This window comes from Colletotrichum orchidophilum (assembly GCF_001831195.1).
Source record: "Colletotrichum orchidophilum strain IMI 309357 chromosome Unknown Scaffold_99.1, whole genome shotgun sequence".
Lineage (NCBI taxonomy): Eukaryota > Fungi > Ascomycota > Sordariomycetes > Glomerellales > Glomerellaceae > Colletotrichum > Colletotrichum orchidophilum.
This window is the reverse complement of record NW_019173055.1, coordinates 141,391-162,231: the sequence shown is the minus strand read 5'-3', so window position 1 is coordinate 162,231 and position 20,841 is coordinate 141,391. Positions and strand designations below refer to the sequence as shown.

Below are 20,841 nucleotides of genomic sequence, written 5' to 3'. Positions count from 1 at the left end.
AATCTATTAAATTAAAATAAGCATTTTTATTTACGCCTAATTTAACTTATTTAAAGTTATATTATAGCCTATATTAAAACTTAAAACGATCGTCGTATTAATTTTTAATATATTAAAATTTAACTTATTTAAAAATAATAGCGGTAACTTTTAATTATTATTTAACTTATTATTAAAAGTTAAATCAATTCCCGCGCTTTATATTTACTTTATAATATTCTTTATATTTATGCTTTATTTTATAAATAAGCTTTTAATATTATTTTTAACTATTATAAGCTTTTGTTATTTAATTTAAACGGTTTTATTATATTTTATTAAAATAAATTACGATTAATTTAATAATATTTTAAATATATACGTTTCTTTTTAAATAAATACTTAAGAAGCGTACATATTTATTAAGCGAATTATTATTATGTAGTAATTTATTTTTTTTTAAAAAAATATAAAAAACCGTTTTAAATCCGTTTTTAATTTCTTTTAAAAATTACGTAATCTTAGCCTTTTCTTTAATACTTATTACTAAATTGTAAAAGTATTTACTATTTCAATATAATAAATACTTATAATAAACCAATTAAACTTAGAAATTTTATAATAACCTCATTTTTATTCATAAATTATTATTAAAATAATATTCCATTTATTTATTTAAAAAAATAATAAAAAAATTTAAAAAAAAAGGTCAAATTAAATAAGATTTTATAAGGTTTATTTTATATTTTTAACCTCTTTTTTAATTTAATTATCGAATAGTTTAAGTTTATTAAAGCTACTTTTTTATTTTTATTTTTATTAAAAAAGCATATATTTAATTTATTTAAAAAGTCTTTTTATTTTTTAATTATACGGCGCTTAGATATATTTTTATTAAAGGCTCGTTTTTTATATTTATAAAATTAAATAGATTATATAATTTATTATTTACGTTTTTATTTTGCGTTGATATTTTATAAATTATAAAATAAATAAAAATATTATATAATTTAATTATAATTAATATAAATATAAAATAAATAAATTTATGTATTTATTACGAGAAGTAAATAAACAAAAATAAAAAGAAATGTTTTTTAAAATTAAAAAAAATATAAAAAAAAGGATTTTTTTAACGGTTAATAATTAATTTAAACGGTTTTATTAATAGACCGTTTAAAAGCGTTATTAATATAATAAACGCTTTCTTTTTAATAAAAATTGAAAAAATTAAAAAACTTTTATTTTATACGGTATTAAAAAGTCTTTTTTTTTAATCTTTATAAAAAGTTAAAATAGTGCGATTTCTTTATCCCGTACGTATTAAAAAGTCGCCTTTTTTATTTTATAATAGCCTTATTAATTTATAATAATAAATTAAAACTATTAATTAGTATTTATTTACGTAATTATAGGGTGATTTATTTAATCGAACCGTAGTAACGAAAAGTTAATTACTTTTATATTAATTTTTACGTCAAGTAGAAAAGAAAGGTTTTAACTGTTAATTAGATCGCTAGTTAAACGCTAATATAAAGACCCTTAAATAGCCCCTACGCTAGCGCTGACTCGAGGTCGAATTAGGCTTCCAATCCGATATATAATTAAGAGTAATTAAATAATAAGCTTTTTTAAAATTATATAATTTTTATTTAAAATTTATAAAATTATAATATAAATAAGTTATAATATATATTTTTAAAAATTTTAAATAAAATTTTAAATTAAAAAAAAGAATAAAAATAGTTATATTAATATAGTTATTTTTATTATTTTTATAAAAAAGTATTATTTTTTTTAATTAATTAAAAAGCCGAATAATAATATTAATATAAGAGCGACGTCGGTATATTAATTTACGACGCCGGTATATTAATCTTTTAAAAAATATTAAATCGTAATATAAATAATTAAAAAAAAAACGTAAAATTATAAAGTTTTTAAAAAAAAGAAAATATAATTAATTCATAATTTTTTAATTAAAAACGTGCTGTTTTTATATAATTTATATAAAATAGTAAAAGTAAATATTATTAATAAAACTTTAGTTAAAGAGAATCCTAAGGTAGTAAAAGTTTTAAAATAGATTTATAAAAAAAAAATTAAAAAAGAGGCGTCGAGTTCGTTTCTCGAAAGCGATGGGTACGGAAAGGCAATATGCTGTTTATAGAGGTCCTCGCCGATAAGACGAAAGGGGAGAGAGATCGGGACCGAGAGAGCGACGGAGCCAAAGCTCTGGGCAACGTCTAGGCGGTTAATCCGTCCATAGGATACGGTAATGATGAAGGAGAAGCTAATGGAAATGTATTGATGAAGACCGACATTGAGTGTACAATACAAGAGCTATGTAGTGATGTCCAGAATCCGGGAAGAGTTGATGACCCGACTTGGTATCTTCAAGATTGGAACCAGAAGATACCCTACGTTTGCGGCCATTAGGCAACCAAACTAACACCAATACCGAAAACCTACCAAAGAGTCACCTGAGACTGCCAGAAACGTTTAGTTAGCTAGAATTATTAAGGTCGTCAAATTTTACTGAACTAGAATGGAATATCTTACTTCTCTAGCCTAATTTTTCCTCGCCTTGAACAACGAGACTGGGAAGGGAGGCCAAGCCTTGGAATGTGACCCTTTGGATTTGTATAAGGCGGTCTAAGTAGGTCTATTGAGCAGTATACTATATCTTAATTTATAAGTGTGCAGCTCCACCCTCTCGAATCCAAGCTGCAAGTCTACTGGTTGCGGCTTCAGTGCCGGCGGTAATCCGGACAGGTCTTCCGCGTCTGCAGGAACATTGATGTTCTCTGAAATCCAAGAGATTATTAATAAAGGGGGGGCTCAAGTTACAACAGACAAGACAGCCGCCGTCAAGTTTGTCACTTGGGGTGGCAACCAGTGGGTCTCGTATGACGATGAAGAGACGCTCAAGTTGAAGATGGACTATGCAAACGGTAAGTGTCTTGGAGGTGTCATGGTATGGGCTGCATCAACAGACGACGCCAAAGGAACCGCCATCAAGGCCCTCGCTAAAGCGTCAGGGCGAACCGACTTATCGAAATCTCTCTCCGCAAAGGCAGTCAACAGCGACCCTCCGCAATGCGTTTGGGGCGAGTGCGGTGTATCGTGCCCTGCTGGTCTCGTCCCTGTCGAAAGCTCAGGAAGCAACGCGAGCCCCTTGGGCATCGAGCTAGGATGCAACCAGGGCAAGCGTAACTTCTGCTGCCCGTCCAAGAATCCGCCAACCTGCAAATGGAAGGGGAGCCCCAAGTTCTGCGGCGCGCTCGCAAAGAACCGATGCAGCGGCAAAGAAATCGAGATTGCTGCAAGCACAGATGGGTGCTGGACTGGCCACAAGTCGTTGTGTTGCACCAAGACTGATTCGACGAATGCTCTTGACTCTTGCGAATGGCTTGGGGCAGCCCCGTTCTGCTCGGCGGGCGCAACTATCGGATCGATCATCGGATTAGGCACTACACCCGTTGCGGGAGCGTACTCTTTCCTTTCCTATGGATGTCCCAACAAGGACAAGCCGAAGGAACTCACGACAGGAAAGCAGGGGGAGGGTGGACAGCAGACCTGTGCTTACAACGGAGGCTTCAAGAGCTACTGCTGCAAAGACCCTGTGCCCTGGAAAGAGTGTAAACGGTATGTTATCGTCGAACATTGATCCTTCTGCAGAACTCATCATCAAACATTGACTAACGAATTTACAGGAGATCCGGGAACACTGTCTGGGTTCAATGGAAGCAGATTCTATCCGGCCCCCTTGCCAATCTCTTTTTTGACTTTTCGACAGACTGCAAGACAGGTTGCGACAACGGAGAGGTGACGGTAGCAACAGATGGTTTTGGCTGCCGCTCCGGGACATACGCGTACTTCTGTTGTGGCAACCCCAATACCCCAGTTGAGCCTCAGCTACCAGAGATCAGTCTCTGTCCCAGCCCAGCAGGCCTACCGGATTTATCCACAACACCAGAGTCTGATTCAAGCCCCAAGAACGTGTTCAAAGAAGGCGATGTCTTTGATGATAATTGCATACTACCGCCGACCAACAAGAGACGACACATAATCAGGGCTGCTCGTCCGCATCAGCGAGGCTTCGACACCAATGAGACAAGCTCGGAGGAAGCAGAGCATCCGGCGTTCGCTGCTATGGATGCGTCGGACCTCTTTGGCAGATCGCTTGAGAAGCGTGGTGCCAGGGACATTGCTATGAAGCTGTGTGTTTTCAACGAGCAGACCAGCAGCATCTATACCCACAACTACCCTGGTGCGACCAGCGTCATTCGGAGTACCGGGAAGGCGTTCACTGTGGCAAAGCAAGGCGTTTGTGCCGCTGTTGGCATCGCAGCTTTGAACAACCTTGACCCAAATACTAACTGGGTTACGGAGCATGTTTTTGAAAAGCAGGAGTTTCGTGACGCGGTTGAGTGGATGATGGATGGCAACACCCCAAAAGGCGTTGCTCTCATCGCTGGGAAAGCCCCCTTTACTGGGGTTTTTGATCTCAATGGCGTAAGTGACCTACTTATTCTCTCAAGGCTTGTGAATACGGATCAGTATTCAGGTTTTGAATCATTTCGACTTTGGATTGCCTCTAATTGATGGATGATGCAGTTGTTTCAGGACATATGGCCCTCGAAGACATACACCTCCCTTGTCGTTGTCCGCGATTGGGCAGGCAACATCAACGACGCCTTCACAGGTCTGCTTGGTCGTACGTCAGACCAAGGCCTCAACAACGCAAACATTGTCAACCTGCAGGTCTGTGACGCCGATTTCAACCGCTACAAAGAGTTCATCGTTGCAGGGAGCGACTTCATGAGCCAGGCGACTTGGAAGAACTTCAACCCTACGGGCCGTATCGCCATCTTATCCGACGTTATTGACACTTTCGCATACCGAAGTGAGACAAGCGTCGTGAGCTCGTACCAAAAGACCTACTCTGCGCTCAGTACCCTTTGGGGCGACTTTGGTCGTTATGCCCTCAGTAAGGGCGTTAGCTACGACTTTGCTTCCGCGTGGAAGGAAGTTGTTCCCGCCAACCTTGAGAGCCAGGTCTCATCTGCTCGTACGCTTTTTGAGAGTTATGTCAAGAGTGAACTTGCATTCTGGAAATCGACTGCTGCCGCGACAACATACTCGCCAGTAGTCGTCAAGGAGATGACTGACAAATTGACTGACTGGCAAGGGAAAGTGACAACACTTATTTCACTCCCTATCAATAAGATGACAGGGTGATGGAAATTGGAAGTCATTTCTCATGGCTTGTTCAAGTAGGAAGATGCATTTAAAGGCCTTATCGAAGAGGATATGTTCAAGTATCTTACACAAGTACCATAGTAAATTGACACTCTATGAGTTACCTCAATCGTCGAACGTCAAGAAGAATGCGTTGTGAAGATACCAGCGAACTTGATCGAACATTTGAAGTTCATTACGGTAGTGGCCGTGTGTCTCTATGGGTACTGACCACTAATATTTATTTTATCCCATTATGGGCATTGGTCTACGCTGTGCATTTATCGCTGTGCAATCCCCTTTTTCTCAACGCAAACCTGCCATGCCTATGGGGATGTAAATGTGTAAAAAATAGGCCCCATACGCCGGGTATTTAAAACCTCCGATTCCACTGAAAATGGATCTTACTCTGATTCTGTGATTGTTCCCCTGCGTCCTACTGAACCCTTCCGTGCCCATTCCGGAGATCCAGGTTCCGAGAAAGGCGACGCCGTGACTTTTGAGAACCACTCGTCCGGTGACGGGCCTCTTTCCACATCTCCTTGAACGGCCGAGGTACCCCGGCTCATTCTTTCTACAGGAAAGATGGGATCTCTCCGTTCCTGCGCAATGAGTTCTGCAGTGCTTCCAAGTACAGGCCCGGTAGTATTGGCCGCCGTCAAAATTTGTGTCTGTAGCTTGCTGCCCATGAGAAATTTGAGCTCAAAGTACTTTTTGGTGCTCTGGCCGGTGCTCCGATTCGATTGTTGCGAGCCATTGCATCCGTGCATGAACAAAATATTCATGGCTGGGAGACATGCGCAGATCATGCCTATGCTTACTTCAGCAGTCCTAGGAAAGTTGTCGGAATCAGTTACGAATCCATATCAATGGTCGGATATCTATCCTTACCCGAGCAGATTGAAGCGAATAAAGTCCACTGGCTCATCGTCTGACTTTTGTAATTGGAGCACAAGAATCATCCGAACAATGCTTGCTGCTGTAGCGAGGCCCCCGGCGCTGAGCATGAGGATAACCTTGAGCCGTTTCGTCCAGGGCATTCGCAAGCTTAGAGCCACGGGGATCGGCAGACATAAGACGGCAGTGTCCGTGATGGCACTGACGGCTGTGTCAGCTACGAAGATGGCCCGCTGGTTCAAGCAGGTGGCGTTGAGTGTGGAATCCCAATATCCTGCAATCGGATGACAAATGAAGGTTTTAAGAAAGAGGACCGGTACATAATATCCAGTCATGAACATTATGACGGCATATGTGCTGATGATGGTTTTCCTGTTCAGTCTAAAGACCCGGACCACGATGAGTAACAGCGCGAGTTTCGTGAAGTAGGAGTTGGGACCGTATACGAGCGTGTCGGCATACAGCCCCTGCGAAGGGCTTCAGCGAATAATTCAGTGCCATGATGAAAAAAAGGGCATTCACCTTCAAGAAGCCAACGTATTCCTCCTTTGATATCTCCCAAACGTGAAAGCCACCTCCATAGTGTTGCACTGAGGAAAGTGTCAGTCGATAAGCGAGTTCCTACATTGCCCATAGTCACTTACTCACGAGCGCCGTCGCACTGTAGCCGATGGACAATATCTACCCATGTGTCAGCCCATGCATTGACGCTGTTGAGGTGCTCAAGCAGCAAGCTGGCGACTCCGTTACCCAAGCGATGACTGCCATCCCTACTTAGAGTCAGCGTCAAAGCCTCACGTCGGATGAACCCAAGAAGGAATCCCAGTCACAGGTTCTTACAGTCATCCAAATAGAACGGCGGCGCGATCAAAGCTTTCGCATAAATGCGCAGCATCATGAAGATGCTGACAGACACAATTGAAAGAATTTGCGACACCAGATTGATCGTATGCAGTACATCTTGCGGGTGCTGAAAGTCTGGCACTACACCTTTCGGCGGGGGGGCCGCCCCCTCCTGGTCAGACATCTCGCATCGGCGACCGGAGAAGGTGATGATGTGGGCAAACCGGCGGGGCAGGTCGTCGGGGTCGGATCGGTGCGGGGCAAGACATAGTCGTCCTGTAGATGATCAGACGGGTTGTTCGGTGTTCGGAAGTACGCTGCCAACATCGTCTCCGAGTCAACGTGTTGGAGGCGATTTTTATCCCAAGTTCTACAGAGGTTCGTTGGCCAAGTTCGTCAGAGGCCTGGCGTCATCGGAGGTGTCACTGGAAGTATCATTGGAGGGGGGGACTTGTCGTATATAGTTGCCGCAAAACGTTCATGTTCGGATTCGGCCGCCTGTGAAGGTGTGGCCCGGGAGAAACGGTAGTCGAGCCCAGACTTTTTGGGGGGAATCAGCCGAGATCATGCCCAGAAGATCAAACTCTGATAGTAGTGCTACCAAAAACATGCATTAGTGATTGTTTCATGGAACCTTTGACGCCCGCAACCCAGAAACGTTTATGCATGGAAGAAGTGTGTTTTCGATGAAGACGGAAAGCTTTCTCTTTACAGATCATCTACCTTTCTCGGTACATGGAATTCGAAGAAGCTACAAACAGATTACACAGCTATTCGGGTATCGGGGGCGGAAAAAAGATTGGGCAAAAGATTATTTTGCAGCCGTGCCCTCTCGAAAGTTCTGCGCTTCTTTCGGGGCATGCCGGGCATCCTGGTTCAGAAGAGCTGAATGTTTCAATGGATGATCTAATAGTAGTACCTGCATGTACCTTGAAGAGATTTTTAATCTGGCATTGACTCGGGAAAATAGATGTTTCGCAACAGACATGACTCTTCTAGAAAGAAATCAGTGCGCGTTCAGAGTCCTCCGAAGAAATCGCTGTAATTCATCCTTTCTAGACACAGTGATTGATGATCGCGCAATCCAAAAGGGTGTGGTGTCTCGAGTATGACTCGAAAACCGTGCATCGAGAGCTCTGTTATCGAACGGGCAGAATAGGCCAGGTCCAGTGTTTGCAGGGTAGCTGAGAAAGTATGTAGTGAGCACCGAAGCAGTTGGCACCACATCACCAGTTTTGTCTCGCGACACCTGGGTGGATTGGACGCGACATCCTTTCTGTGCGCGATATTCCCCTCGATACCTAAAGAAGCTATGGGAAGACGTAGTCTCAAAACAACCTTCAGTAAAAGGCAAACCATGTCAGCAAACACGCGGCGAAACCGAGTGGATGTCTCTCGGCGCGTGCAGTCGCTTATAGATGCCCTCTCTTATGGCTAGAGAAATCTAATCCTCGACGTTTAGGCTGACAAAGAATTTGCGGATCGAAATGGAGCATTGAATGATTCATGGCAATGATACGTAAGGTAGGCATAGTATGTCAACCTGCAGATGTACGGCGCCGTCGGAGAAGGGAATTACAGGAATAATCCTTGGTGCGCATAACCCGAAGATGAACCTTTATCTCCGGCTTGATAGCAAGGCCTGCACAGTAGAAAATTACCCTGGAGGATCATTGGGCCATTACAATCTTGCACTTGTGTCCCCCAGGACTTGGAAGCAATGAAACAGTTCAGCTGACGTTGGTCACAATTCCCCTCACTCTTGTACCACGTAAGAATGGATGTAATGGCAATGGGTGGCACAGACGGCAGCTTGGCGCTTGCAGATGTCCATCCATAGACGTTGAGTTCGACTTGACCCCGCAAGCAACAGGGAAGGGCATGTGCTGAATTTTGTAGGAATGTCATCAAGCATTTATGGAGTAGGTCCCTGAATTGAATGTCCATGTGGCCACTTGTCAGTTGCTGCAAGTTTACTTCGGCCTTATTCTCTCATAATCTAGTTGATTTCGCCTTGCTGACTCTGCAGCTATGTGCTATGTCTTGGAAATGTCGGCATGTTTTGACACTGTTTACGCATTGACCAAGGTATTTATTTACCTTAGGGTAGGTAAAATTACAACGTTGGCCCTAATACACCCTGACCAGAGAATACTCGGGTCTAATCATTGATGTCTCTTACTCAAAAGGCTGAGGATTTACGCCAGACTTATGCCGAACAATGACTTAGGGACTACGGACTCCCTATGAGAATTCCTATGCTGTTCCGTTTGGAGGACGCAAGGGTCGAGCCTTTGTGGGTACGTCACCGAGCATACGCATGCGGCCCACGGGTTGTCACACCAGCAACCTTTGCAAAACAGCCTCATTTGAGCAACGGTGGCCACGGGACCGGGGACGATGCAGACCCCTCGACCGCCTTGCCACGCCAGCCGCAGCAAAGCTTCCTTTACAGTCTCAGGTGAGGGGAGGGGAAATCTGCACCATGCTGCTTTTGGTAGCTACTAGAAGTGCAGTGAAGCTCAACACCGTGGCAACTGCAGAGTAATTATCAGGTCTTCATTTCCCAACTGCAGCAGCCCCTTTCTGATTCCTAGCCTGCGTCGGAAAGGATTTGTCGGTCCGGTAACAAACGGGAGCAACTGAGGCAACAGATCAAGAACGATTTTGAGACGTTCGAAATTGGCAGTTTGTTGATCGATACCCCATGCTCGTCCCGCGAGGATACGGGTTGTCGCCGTTCGACCCAGAGGGATGGGAGACTGAATCCCCCTTATTGTCCAGGATATATGGAGTATGCGCGAACAGCGACGGACGCGTCTCCACCCAGAATCCGGAGGTTCCATCATTGATCTGTATTCCCCAAGGGTTCCAGAATTCATCAGACTTCGTATGGATATCCGCCTGACGAGGTCCACGTTACTTGTCGCAATAGACATGTCGCCACTTCGGCAAATTGTTGACTGATGGAGACTGGGGAGGGGTTCGTGGATATTCCAGCCCCCGAATGTCGAGAGCGGAGACGAGTCTATCGCCGCCCGCTTTTGAGTATCCCTCCATCTGATAATCCAGACATCAGGAGACGATCACGCTGTTCGACTGATTGCCACTATAGAGTCCACGGATTCAGAGAAAGACACCGTACCTAATAGTGAGCCATCGTTTTAGTTCACATACCCAGCCTCCAAGATGCTTCGTCTTCTCGGAGGCTGAACAAAGGAGCAGTCCTCTGTCGCGAGTATTCGTACCATGAAGTGGGAGGCCCGCGACAGGCCGGCCAGGGTCCGGACTCGACGACATGGCTCGGCCCGCATGCCGGACGAATCATACAATACCACGTCCAAGTCACGACCCCCTGTCGGCTCCGGGAACGTGCAGTCGTCTAGTGGTCATCCCACGTTTGTTGCGTCCCAACCGTCTCGGCCTAGCCCAAGTAAAGCAAAGTGAACGATGCCCAACCCACATCAACATGCGCACAAACGGGAAGCGGAAAAAAAATAGACGGTCGCCAGTCGAATTCATTTCCGCCTGTTTGCCCTGCCCCAATCGACTGGTTGTGAAGCCCATGTCCCCCAAAATTCCTGACTCATCCCAGCCTACAATAGCTTCTCTGATTCGTTTTCTTTTCCCTTTGGTGGCCCGTCCGGCCCCTGCAAAATAGGGCTTCAAGCCTGTTTGGCCCTCGACAGAGCAGGCTAAGGCATGAGAATGGATAGCCGCCGTCAAGTCGTTGGCGGGACTTCTCTGATGATGAGGGGAAGAGTACGAGGATGCCACCAAACATAACAAAGGACCAACGGAAGCAGTTGGCCTCAAAGCTGTACCGCGGCGTCGGGAGACTCAAATCCGTCCAGCAACGGGAGACTTACATATGTTCGTCGCCACTTGGGGATATTACAAAGTGGTATTCTTAGGTTCAGTCCCTTTCATAGCCCAAACCCATTCGCCCAAGCTGCTGGATGGTGGCACCCCCCAGTCTCCCGCATTTTAGGCCCCGGCAGGCGGGAAGCGTGAACGGAGCCTAGACAGGGGCTCAGGAAACCATGGGGGGACGCCGCCGTGGACCGTGGACACGGCCGGTAGACTAATTACCTTTGGAAACAGCAGGGTCTGCTCCTCCTGACAGCGACATGGCCCAATCAGCCAAGCCCTCTCTACCCGAAGGGCGACGGAGTGACGACGTTGCGTTTGCAATATTCGACGCTACTTTGTGTCCCGGATGTAAGCTGGGCATCCCGCCAAACGGTTCCGGGGAGGGCCATTTTGAGGTCCCGCTCTGGTGCCACGCTTCATCCCTGACGCTGGCTCGTCTGGCTCGACCACCCCGTGTCCCGTCGCTCGAGGACGAGGACCAGGACCACCCGAACTTGCTTTGACGTATGTGCCCTATTGGACGGGGGTAAGCGCGCTGGTGGGAGGCCACGGATGAAGGCGGGCAGTGTCGAATATCAGTTTCTGCCGGTTGGGCTCCCGTACGTAGATCACCCTCCGCCTCCCTTTTTTCCTCCTTCTTCCCTCCCACACAACACTATACTCTGGATACTCTGAACAAAACCAACTTGCCTCCACATCCAGACTTCCTCTTTCGATCTCATCATTATTTGATTGTAGATCCGAGCAGACCCGATATGCAACTTTACCCCTCATCAACTTACCAATACACTTTCAATGTCACTCGAAGAGTCCACCAGCCCCAGATCAGACGTCCAGCTTGGCACATAACTTGAGAAATCCCACAAAAAAAAGAACATCATCCTTTACCAGAGCTATTTTGCTCTTGAGCGAACCTCCCTTTCAACCATCCCACTACCGTCCTCATGGCTCCCACCCGTGACCCGGTGCTCGCAAAGGGCCGCAGTCGCTTCAGCAGACTCAGGCGGCCCTCAGTCTCCATCCCAGACAGCACTCCTCTTGACAGCCTCGACCTTTCTAACGCCAACGTCTCCGAGATCTCACTTGCTCCCATGGATCGCTCGGTCGACAGCGGATCCGACTTGAGCGTCAGCTCATCCGGAAACTGGCGGAACAAGAACGGCGCCGCAAGGCCTCCCTTGAAGTTCAAGCCCCCCATGCTTCGCACCCGTCCTTCTCGTCCAGAGCTCCGCCCAGAAATCAGCCGACCATGGAGGCGTTCCACCGAGAACTTGTACACGACAGCTGATGAGACCAATGATTCGGATGCCGAGTCAAAGTACAGCTTCGATTCTCGCTCGTCCCTCACAACCGCGACGAGCGTTGAGGACTTTGACTCTTATCCCTCCAAATCCGACTCATACAGCTCAGCCGTGCGTACTCGGCCGTTCACCACCGAGAAGCAGGTTGCCAGGACTAACACAGTTCCACCCGCCCCGGCCAAGCCCGCCAATCTCAAGGGCACACGCGTTGACGTCGTCGCCCCCAAGAGACAAACCATCCACATCGAGGTGGCCCCAGTAGCCCCTGCCCCTCCTGTGGTCCAGCACATTACCTCACATGACCTCATTGAACGTGAGAAGGCTCAGGATTTGCTCAACAAGGAGATTGAGCGCATGAAGGAGGAGGCCCTCAGCCTCGTCAGCAAGCAGTCCGACACAGATAGAAGACTCGGAGATGCCCTTGACCGACTTTCAGTACTCTCAGCCGATAAGGAGAAGACTGAGAAGCGACGACGTGAAGAGAAGAGCCTCAAGGACAAGATCGCCCGCGAATTTGATGTACAGAGCCGCCTCCTCGATGACGTAAGGAGCTCTCTCAGTGAGCACGAGAAGAAGCTGGAGGATGCCGAGCGTGAACGAGACCAGCTCAAGGGGATCAAAGAACAACTCGAAGTCAACGCCGTCAAGCTTGAGTTGGAAATCGCCCAAGAGAGGGGCGCAAAGACAGATGTCGCGACCAAGAACGCCGTCCTCGAGAAGGACCTTATCGAGCAGGAGAAGCTCACCAAACGATTCGAGGCCCAATGTCATGACCTGGAGAGAAGCGTCGGTGATAATCACTTCGTCACCAAAGAGACTGAGCGCGCTCTCATCAAGAGAATCGCTGCGCTCGAGCTGACCAAGAACACCCTAGAGCTCCGCGTCACCGGACTTGAGACGGAGCTTGTCCGCAAGGGGACTGAGATTGGCGATCTCACTGCCGAGCGAGATCTACTGCACATGGATGTCGACAAGTACAAGCCGCAAGTTGATGAGCTCAACAGGGAGAATGGCGCCCTGACAGAGGCCAACAAGAACCTCCAGGCACGCATCGACGACCTCGACCAACAGAAGCAGGGTCTCGAGGCAAACATGAAGAAACTGGAGACTGAGAAGAAGGACGCCCTGGCTAGCTTCGATGCCCTTGAAGCCGAGAAGAAGGGCCTCAAAGCCGACATTGAGAAGCTGAGCACCGAGAAGAACGATATCCAGACCCGCTTCGGCACGCTGGAAGTGGAGAAGCAGGAGGTCGAGGTCCGTCTCACCCAGCTCGAGACCACCAACACCGACATCCAGACCCGCTTCGAGAGCCTCGAGGCCACCAAGGGCGAGCTTGAACTCAGCAAGGGTGAGCTCGAGACTCAAGTCAAGGACCTCGAGGGCTTCAAGACCAAGTACGACAAGCTCAAGAGCCGGATCGAAGGGCTCAAGGGTAAGAACACGACACTCCAAGGCAAGGTCAGCGAGCTTCTCAAGGACCAAGACGACAAGGTATCTCAGATCTCGAGTCTCGCAGAGGAACGCGACATCCTTCGCTCGGAGAACGAATCGCTCAAGGACGAGAACGAGTCTGTCACGAGCGAGCTCCGACGTACCGAGTCACTCATGGGGTCTATCGCCGGTTCTCTCCCCGGCTCAGTCGCGGCATCGGTCGTCGGCTCTGTGGCTCCGTCCGTCATCAGCTCCGCAGATGAAAGTGATACGGACACTGTCAAGGGCGAGGACGACGAAGCCCCGCCGGCGCCCGAAGATGCTCCCCCTCCGGTACCTGAGGAGGCACCCCCTTCGGTTCCAGTGATTGAAGTCGTTGAAGAGGCCGAGGTCGTTGAAGAGACACCGGCACCCGAGGAAGTCAAGGACGACGCCGCCAGCGTCACATCGGCAGCGCCCTCCGAGCTCTCCAAGGCCGCACCCGAGCCCGAACCCGCCGCGGCTCCCGAGCCCGAGGCAGCGCCCGTCAAAGACGACATCGTCATAGAGAAGGCCGAGTCCGTGTCCGCTGAATCCATCGCGCCCTCCGAGCCCGCCGTCATGGAAGAGCTCCGCCAGCGTATCGCCGAGCTCACGGATCGTAACGATCAGCTCCAATCCGAGACAGTCAAGCTGGGTTCCCTCACCGCCGAGAGAGACGACCTCGTCACCCGCGTAGCAACCCTGGAGCCGGAAGCCGGCCAGGCGCCTCAGCTGCGCCAGGAAAACGCAACCTTGACGTCGCAGCTGTCTCTCGTCAACGCCCAGCTCGATGGCATGCGTGCTTCCTACGACGCGTCGGTCGCCGAGGTCAACAGCCTGAAGGACCAGATCGGCCAGCTGCGAGGCCGTCTTTCTACGCCTTCGGTGCAGTCGCGCTCCCGGGAGTCGTCTCACGCGAGGGCACCGACGAAGACGAAGAAGGATAATGATAAGAAGAAGGAGCAGTTGGTGGTCGTGCGGAACCCCAACGAGCGAGGCGGAATGTAAGTCGAATCCTCACACTTTCACCCGGAACCATCATTCTCTCCGTCTCTCTATCCTGTGGAACATTATGCTGACTTTCATGTTTCCTTAGCCAAATCGTACGACGATGCGATCTACGGGGTATGAAGCGGTCCTCATCTCAGCACTCTCACTCCGAGGGCGACAAGAGCGACTAAAATCCTCACATATTATTTGGGAGTATGGGCATGGGAATAGCGAGGGAATAGCAGGGTATTTAGCGTGGCGACGGGCGGACGGACGGACTAGTAGTTCGAGGATAGCGTTTCCTTTGTGTGGTTTTGTTCTCTTTCATCCCTCGTGTTGGGGCAACATGGGACGCGATGAGTCGGTCATCGCTCGGGTCCTTCATTGATACTTTACTCTTCTCCTTTGTCACCGTGGAATTCGGAATGGGCATGGAACGGGACGGACTGGACATGTAACGGATTGCATGGGCGGATTCGGCAAGACGGGGTGCCCTCAAGGGCGCGAAACACATGCATCTTGTAGACTTCTTGTGTCGTATAGTTACTGGTACTTGGTCCTGTAGTTAGATAGCGCCAGCGTATGTAGTCAGGTAATTTCTATTGCCATCTGTTGGATCCCCCTGACGCCGTGCTCGTGTGCTAGCTCGCAGCTCTGGACCTGTCAAGCTGCCACAACCCATCACGCCCTCGCAGCGGCCTCGACTAGCTCAACAACGTGGCCCGCTGGGGATATTAGACTAACAACTTCACCTCAGCCAACATGAACCGACTCGTTGGCGCTGGCAGCGCAAGCCGGTGCCGCCGTCAGCAAGCTTACTGGACCTGGGTCATGTCCGCCAAGAAAGGCACCAACCGATTGGCCAACGCCATGCGGCCCAAGCCTTGTGGAGATTCAGCTTCAATAGTTCACGACAAGCGGCGTTTGGGTGTTCTGACAAGCAACCACACATGACCTTCGGCTTTACGAATAGACCTCGCCTTTTCTTAACACCGCGATCAGAAGTAATTATCAGGCATACTGCAACAGTTTCACCTATTTGTATTTGACTCCTTTCCTCATGGGTCCCAGAATGTTCAGCTTTATTATTGTCTTACCTTAAGTACCGTATCCAGCCCACAACCTTGTGGGTAACTTTGACGGGAGCACAATGCCTGAGGTAATAAAAAGAACGCCATGAAATATGCTTCCCTAAATTTCATATCAGTCCTTGTGAGGTCATGATCTACTCATCTTTCCATCGACCTCAGGGCTCCTGAAGGTGGATCGATGACGCAGTACCAATGATATCCCCTCCTGGGCAGCTGTCTTTAATCATCCCGCCCCAAACGAAACAGGCACAAGAGGCAAAGGAATTCCAAGATCAGCCCAGCACCAAACATGTGAACGTTCTCGGCGGCGGGCTTTCAGAGCATGCTCTGGAATGTTGTGGCCAGTGTTTGCAGCCACACACGTTCCCACATCCGTCCCTGAGACAGTCGGGGCTAGTCGGGGCATCCAATTTGTCTTCTTCAACTCCAAGGTTCCTGTGGCGTCTAGACTAGACCGCAGCTTGTTGAGGTGTGTGCCTGGCCGGGGGGGGGGGGCAAGCCGGATCCAGCAGCTTATGGGGACATCTTGATACTTACGAGAACAGCTCAGTCTCATTTTAACCTTAGCCAAAGCTGTCTGGACCAAGCTAGGAGTCGCCCGGTCTAACCCCGCAGATGTCTATTTCGGTGACTCCAAGGTAGGAGGAATCCGGGGTGTATATGAAAGGCAAGTGTTTCCACCCCTGCGAGCCCGCCACTTCTCTCCCTCTGGTCTCTCTCTCATCAGCTCAGTCAACTCTCGCTTTACTCGGTATAACCAACACTCTCGTTGTCGTACAACTCTCCATCTCACTTGATCATTCAACCTTCAATCAAGCCACTCGACACCGCCCAGCCGCCAACATGAAGTTCTCCGCCGCCATGATCGCCTTCGCCGGCCTCGCCGCTGCCCAGTCCCTCGCTGATATTCCCACATGTGCCCAGAAGTGCTTGGCCGACGCCGTCACGGCCAACGGCAAGTGCACCGTCGGCGACGCTGTCTGCCTGTGCAGCCCTGCCAACTACCAGGCTATTGTCACCGCCGGTACTCCTTGCGTCCTCGCTACCTGTGGTGCCGACGTTGCCGTCAGTAAGTCATTACCAAATCTCTCCTCCGGCGTCTGGAGGTACTAACATTACCCCCCAAAGACCAGGTCCTCCCCGCCGCTGGCAAGATCTGCGCCGCCGTTGCCGGAGGTGGTGGCCCGGCCTCTGCGGCTTCTTCTGTCGTCGCCTCAGCCTCTGCCGCCGCTTCCTCCGTCGTGGTCTCCGCCTCCTCGGCCGCCTCCTCAATTGCCTCCGTGGTCAACAGCATAGCCTCTTCCGCCGCCGCATCTGCATCCGCCGCCGTCACGAGCGCTGCCTCATCCGCAGCCGCCGGTACTACCCGCACCGCTGTTGTCACAAGCTCCGTCACCACCCGCAACGGCACCTCTACTGCCACCACTACCGCTACCGCTTCTGCTGTCACCGCCAACGGTGCCGCTGCTCAGGGCCCCATTGGAGCTATGGCTGCTCTCGCTCTCGGTGCTCTTGCCTACTTGTAATCGAGTTAGCAAGTCTAGCAGGGCTCAATCTATGGGAAACTTTTCTGCCATGGGTAAGGCCCATAGCCTCGTCCCATGCTTAGTGTCAAGGAATGGGGCGCTCAAAAGGTAGATGGGTAATAGTAATAAATTTTATGCACATTCGCAATGGATTCAATGATAATTTGACCATCAAAGCTTGAGCATTGGCAGCCCAGATAACCCGTGAAATGAGTAGAGAGAGGCTTACAGAAAGTCACTCTCAAGTCTTCCTCCTGATGTGCTGTGCTATGAGCGATAGCGTGGACGGAGGAAGCAGCCGGCGGTGAAAGCCGATCAACAAGGTTCTTGAGGTTGTTCATTGTGTCTATGGGCTATGGCTACTAATCATGCTGACCGTCCTCTCATCCGAGTGTTTTCATAGCCTTTCAACTTCCATGCCCAGCAGCTCATCATTCTGATCTTATAACCACATCATCTCATACCGTGCCGTCACCCTATGCCTGTCGTCTCATGTATACCTACATCTTTTCGATGATGAAAAGCGATATCGTGGTCGGTGATCTATTGCAAGAGCAGTTGCATCAGCCACATTCAGATGACTATCCATCGATTCCCAGCGGGGCTTCCTTGGTGGCCCACTCGATGAGATGGCCAATTCCCAGATGATGATAGTCCAAGTAGTGGAAATTGATCAAGTGATTTCGCAGAGCGTCTCCGTGCGGGAATCTCAGCGTGCAACGAGGACAACCAAGCTTCGTCAGCCAATGATCCTGAGGTCTCTGGGCTCCCATGTTGTCGACTGGGGCGATACCCGGGAACAAGGGGCGGTACGGAATGCTTGGACTGTAGACGCCGACGCGTTCGCGGTGGAGTCCACGGGGAGGGCCAGTCGCAGGCAGCGAGGGTGCCATATTGGCGCCGGGCTGATTCTCGACGAATTGTTGATGCTGAGGCTGACTGTGGGACTGATGGCCGTTCTGGGATATGTTGGAGGGCGCAGCAAGCTGCTGTGCTTGGGCCAGAGACGGGATGTACTGCTGAGGCTGGGCGATGTTGTTGAATGGGTTGATGTAGCTGGGATTGATCTTGTTGCCAAGGTTGTCTTGACCATAAGGCTTAGTGTAAGCGTAGCTGGGGCCGGGGCGGTCCTGCTGCTGAGGGCCGTTGTGGGAGTTGAGGGAACCTCGGACAACCGGCTGCCAGGGAGGGTTGCTTTGAGGGCGAGGAGGATCGGGGAGAATCTGCTGCTGCTGCTCAGGATTGATGTTGCCCTTGGTAGCCATCAAGACATCTTGACATTGAAAGACATCTGGGTGCTGAACGTTGTAGGCATTCTGAGGAGGGTTGGTAGCCAGCCAGAGCATGTGGTTTCTCACTTCACTGGGATCGAGAGAAGGTTTATACTCTTCCTCCTCCTCGTCATCGAAGAGACTTGGATGGCGATGAAGGCCTTGGCCGGCTCCGGAGTAATTGCCAGCGTTTCCAGCTCCCTCACTAGGTTGTTTGCTCTGGCAGCCCTGGTTCGGGAAACCGAAATTCTGTTGCTCATGGTGGATGTCGAAATCCAGAGTGTCAACCGACTCATTCTTCTCGCCTTCCTGGCCTGAAAAGAAGGAAGGGTGGTACTCTTCCTCCTCCTCCTCCTCGTCCTCCTCCGCCTTCGCCAAGCCGGCGTAGAACTCTCTAAAGTCTCTGTCGATATGGAACTGATCACCCTCCTCGTAATTGGGGTCCAGAGAAGCTTCACGCTGCCACTGAAGCATATTAGCTTCGAAATCAAATTGGTTTTCCGACTCAGGCTTCGGGTCACCAACCGCAGATTGTCTGATTCCCGGACCTGGCTCCAAGATGGGACTAGCCTTCTCAATGACTACATCGCCAAAGTTGGCCTTGGAGAGGTTTTTCGCGATCCACCATTTGCCATTCAGGACAATGTATTGCCTAAATTTTCAATGGTCAGATCGTGGAGGAGAGTCCAAGGTATTGAATACGTACACGCCAGGGGTTGGATGCTCTGCCATCTTGCTCTGATGGAATTCTTTGCTGGCGATGCAAAGCTCTTTGTAGGTGACTGCCTTTGAGGTGCTTGGAGAAGAGAAAGAGAGCCCTTGTAAAAACCATATTTTTGTTCTGACTTTTCAAAGCAGACCGGTGACGGTTTCACGAAGTAGCTGTTCCACTTCATGGACGTAGGGCCTTTTCCACAGCCCTAACCGGTAGCTGTCATGGTTAATTTGACAATGGTTGATCACATTTGACGCTCTGTAGTGGGATATTTCCTCCACTAATGAAGTCTTCACTTGATGGTTCTTTCCTCGATTCATTCCTACTAATTGGTCCTTGCATGATCTAGGTGGTTCAGTGGCCGTTTATGTGCCTTCAAGATAGATTCCATAACGGAGGCTTCAACTTGTGGTTGATACCAATAATGTCCTATCTGGATCTTATGGGAGTCAAAATGACCTATTGCCATAATCCTCCTCGTTCTGTGTACATGTGATGTTCCAGATAGCTGTCTTGCAACTTTGCGCATCCATGAGCCCACATTTGCAGAAGGATTTTGATTTTGAGATTCAGTTGATGCTTCAAAGCCTTGCAATATTTGTGACGTTGACTGCTTGAATTCCGACCTACATTATCTAGTACCCATTCACCATTTCATCCAATGATTGATGATGAAAGTTGGCAAAAAGCTATGCCTTTCATCCGTTACTACATCATCAGACAGGAAATACCTACGGCCTGATTCAATGAGATACCACTCGCTCTTTCTCGGAATCATTCGAGGTCGAGTAATTAGGTGGTTTAGTTACGGGTTGATAGAGAGTCCCAGACGTGTTAAATGTTCTCGGATCCTGTTCATACGCCATGCGCCAGATGGAACCACTTCACAGGTGTCTATTATTCTCGCTACTTAAGGCCGAACATTCTTGGCTTTTTCTGGAGCGTACCTGTATTTTGAAAGACTTTAGTCTATGTACGTGAAGTCACAGCCAAGCGAGAGAACGTGACCGAGCAAATGGTCTTGTCCTTGGAGGAAATTTCATATGTATCCAGCGGTGTATACAAAGCGGAACATCTTTTGTACGACGCGCCATTATTTTGATGCAAAAGTAATATTTTCCCTACCTACATGGACGTGGCTAAGGTACTCACTCCAGCTGCCACTCGCCCTTCGCATTTCACCCCCCTTCAGATTTGTTGCAGAGCCCGCCAAGCTTACCAGCTCCTGCTCAGTGCCGCCCAACGTGCCAAAGGACCGGCCCAGGTCACTACTATCTCGCAGTGGCCTCCAATCATTTACCGCCTACAGGGGGGTCAAGAGCTTGGGGTACAGGGGGCGTGGACAACGCCGATTAACCCAGCGTACCCCGCAGCATCGACAGCTCGCGCGCTCGGTCAAGCTTCAGTCCTCACAATTATCGACAGCTCCTCGACCCATGGGATGCGGAGATGCGTCGGCATTCACTCGGAGGCAGGCTTCCTGTGGTCTACCGTCTACCGAAGCTCAGTATAGCCTCCGATAGCAGTGTAACTGGTCGAGACAGTTTACCAGGGGTTCGAAATCGTGTGATAATTGGTCAATCAGGAACGTCTCCGAGTCTTCAGCTCCCGAAATCTTCCCACTCCAAGACCGAGGATCCTCGCGTCTTGGCTAGAAAG

General features: G+C 48.9%; 7 protein-coding genes across 7 annotated transcripts; 4 read left to right on the top strand and 3 right to left on the bottom strand.

Annotated features, from left to right (window-relative positions):
* Nucleotides 1-2,680: 2,680 nt before the first annotated feature.
* On the top strand, nucleotides 2,681-5,223 carry CORC01_10232 (glycosylhydrolase family 18-9; the record flags this gene model as incomplete). The annotated part of the gene is made up of 3 exons (XM_022621860.1): nucleotides 2,681-3,627; nucleotides 3,696-4,497; nucleotides 4,600-5,223. Coding segments are annotated over 3 exons (2,373 nt in total), but the record flags the coding sequence as incomplete, so codon positions are not given.
* Nucleotides 5,224-5,627: 404 nt separating this feature from the next.
* CORC01_10231 (uncharacterized protein) lies at nucleotides 5,628-7,246 on the bottom strand (the record flags this gene model as incomplete). Its single annotated transcript, XM_022621859.1, has 6 exons — nucleotides 5,628-6,054; nucleotides 6,115-6,587; nucleotides 6,643-6,710; nucleotides 6,765-6,801; nucleotides 6,871-6,890; nucleotides 6,961-7,246. Coding segments are annotated over 6 exons (1,311 nt in total), but the record flags the coding sequence as incomplete, so codon positions are not given.
* Nucleotides 7,247-9,161: 1,915 nt separating this feature from the next.
* On the bottom strand, nucleotides 9,162-9,332 carry CORC01_10230 (uncharacterized protein; the record flags this gene model as incomplete). Its single annotated transcript, XM_022621858.1, has 1 exon — nucleotides 9,162-9,332. One exon carries the CDS (start codon nucleotides 9,330-9,332, stop codon nucleotides 9,162-9,164), a length of 171 nt encoding a protein of 56 aa, XP_022471672.1.
* A 1,761-nt stretch (nucleotides 9,333-11,093) lies between these two features.
* On the top strand, nucleotides 11,094-11,339 carry CORC01_10229 (uncharacterized protein; the record flags this gene model as incomplete). Its single annotated transcript, XM_022621857.1, has 1 exon — nucleotides 11,094-11,339. The coding sequence occupies one exon, from the start codon at nucleotides 11,094-11,096 to the stop codon at nucleotides 11,337-11,339; it is 246 nt and encodes an 81-aa protein (XP_022471671.1).
* A 441-nt stretch (nucleotides 11,340-11,780) lies between these two features.
* CORC01_10228 (uncharacterized protein) lies at nucleotides 11,781-14,770 on the top strand (the record flags this gene model as incomplete). Its single annotated transcript, XM_022621856.1, has 2 exons — nucleotides 11,781-14,593; nucleotides 14,686-14,770. The coding sequence occupies 2 exons, from the start codon at nucleotides 11,781-11,783 to the stop codon at nucleotides 14,768-14,770; spliced, it is 2,898 nt and encodes a 965-aa protein (XP_022471670.1).
* A 1,743-nt stretch (nucleotides 14,771-16,513) lies between these two features.
* CORC01_10227 (CFEM domain-containing protein) lies at nucleotides 16,514-17,196 on the top strand (the record flags this gene model as incomplete). Its single annotated transcript, XM_022621855.1, has 2 exons — nucleotides 16,514-16,739; nucleotides 16,799-17,196. 2 exons carry the CDS (start codon nucleotides 16,514-16,516, stop codon nucleotides 17,194-17,196), a joined length of 624 nt encoding a protein of 207 aa, XP_022471669.1.
* A 581-nt stretch (nucleotides 17,197-17,777) lies between these two features.
* Nucleotides 17,778-19,199, bottom strand: CORC01_10226 (uncharacterized protein; the record flags this gene model as incomplete). The annotated part of the gene is made up of 2 exons (XM_022621854.1): nucleotides 17,778-19,119; nucleotides 19,174-19,199. 2 exons carry the CDS (start codon nucleotides 19,197-19,199, stop codon nucleotides 17,778-17,780), a joined length of 1,368 nt encoding a protein of 455 aa, XP_022471668.1.
* Between the last annotated feature and the right edge of the window lie 1,642 nt (nucleotides 19,200-20,841).